Source organism: Penaeus vannamei, chromosome 30, assembly GCF_042767895.1.
Source record: "Penaeus vannamei isolate JL-2024 chromosome 30, ASM4276789v1, whole genome shotgun sequence".
NCBI lineage: Eukaryota > Metazoa > Arthropoda > Malacostraca > Decapoda > Penaeidae > Penaeus > Penaeus vannamei.
This window is the reverse complement of record NC_091578.1, coordinates 26,438,650-26,439,391: the sequence shown is the minus strand read 5'-3', so window position 1 is coordinate 26,439,391 and position 742 is coordinate 26,438,650. Positions and strand designations below refer to the sequence as shown.

General features: G+C 49.1%; 1 protein-coding gene across 1 annotated transcript in view; it reads right to left on the bottom strand.

Moving 5' to 3' along the window:
* The window catches only part of LOC138867524 (carbonic anhydrase-related protein 11-like), a 138,905-nt gene extending 138,832 nt beyond the window's left edge, over window positions 1–73 (bottom strand). Inside the window, exon 1 of the mRNA XM_070143379.1 lies at window positions 1–73. This exon is cut by the window's left edge and continues 58 nt beyond it. Within this exon, the coding sequence (XP_069999480.1) occupies window positions 1–15 (15 nt within the window). The 5' untranslated portion in view covers window positions 16–73.
* Window positions 74–742: the final 669 nt, after the last annotated feature.

Here is a 742-nt window from a genome sequence, read left to right as displayed (position 1 = left end):
TGGCTTCCGTTCCATCTTGACTTTGTGGGGTTTTTGGGAAAAGTGGGGTAAGGGGGATTTTTTTTAAGTTGGGGGAAGGGGGGGGGGATTTACACAGAGGTGTGGGATTTTTTATGTATTTATTTTAGTGGGGAGATTTGCAAAAAAAAAAAAAAAAATGTGGAGGGAGAGGATCTTTATCTTTAGGGGGGGGGGGGAGGATTTTTCAAAAAGGTGGGGGAGGGGGATTTGCTTTTTTATTGTGGGATTTGCAATAAAAAAGGTAGGGGAGGGAGGGAAGGGGGGAGGGAGAGGAAGGTCGAGAGATCTTACTGCAGAGTGCCAGGCATTTCTCTCTCCCAGTGGCTCTCGAGGGTCCAGAAGATTCTCTCCGACTCGCTGGCACTGAGCATCAGGGGGTTGGAGGGGGGGTGGGGGAGAGGGCGAGCGAGGTGGGCCTTCGTTCCCGACCTTGGCTGACCCTTCTTACTCCGTTCCTTAGACTCGTTTCGAACACTTCCGCTTCGAATAGATATGCTTCGTGTTTCAGGAACGTGTCGATATTTCTTTTTCGATTTTCTTTTTCTCTCTCTCTCTCTTTCTTTCTTTTCTTTCTCTTTTCCTTTCTCACTCTGGAGACGGACCAGTTTCTGCCTCGGGGAAATCTAGTCCAAGTTACATCGTAGTCAAAAAGCCCCAAAGGTTTCCGACCTCGCCTCTCAAAGGCTTCCGAAGTGGCGACGGCGAGGCATAACAACAATCC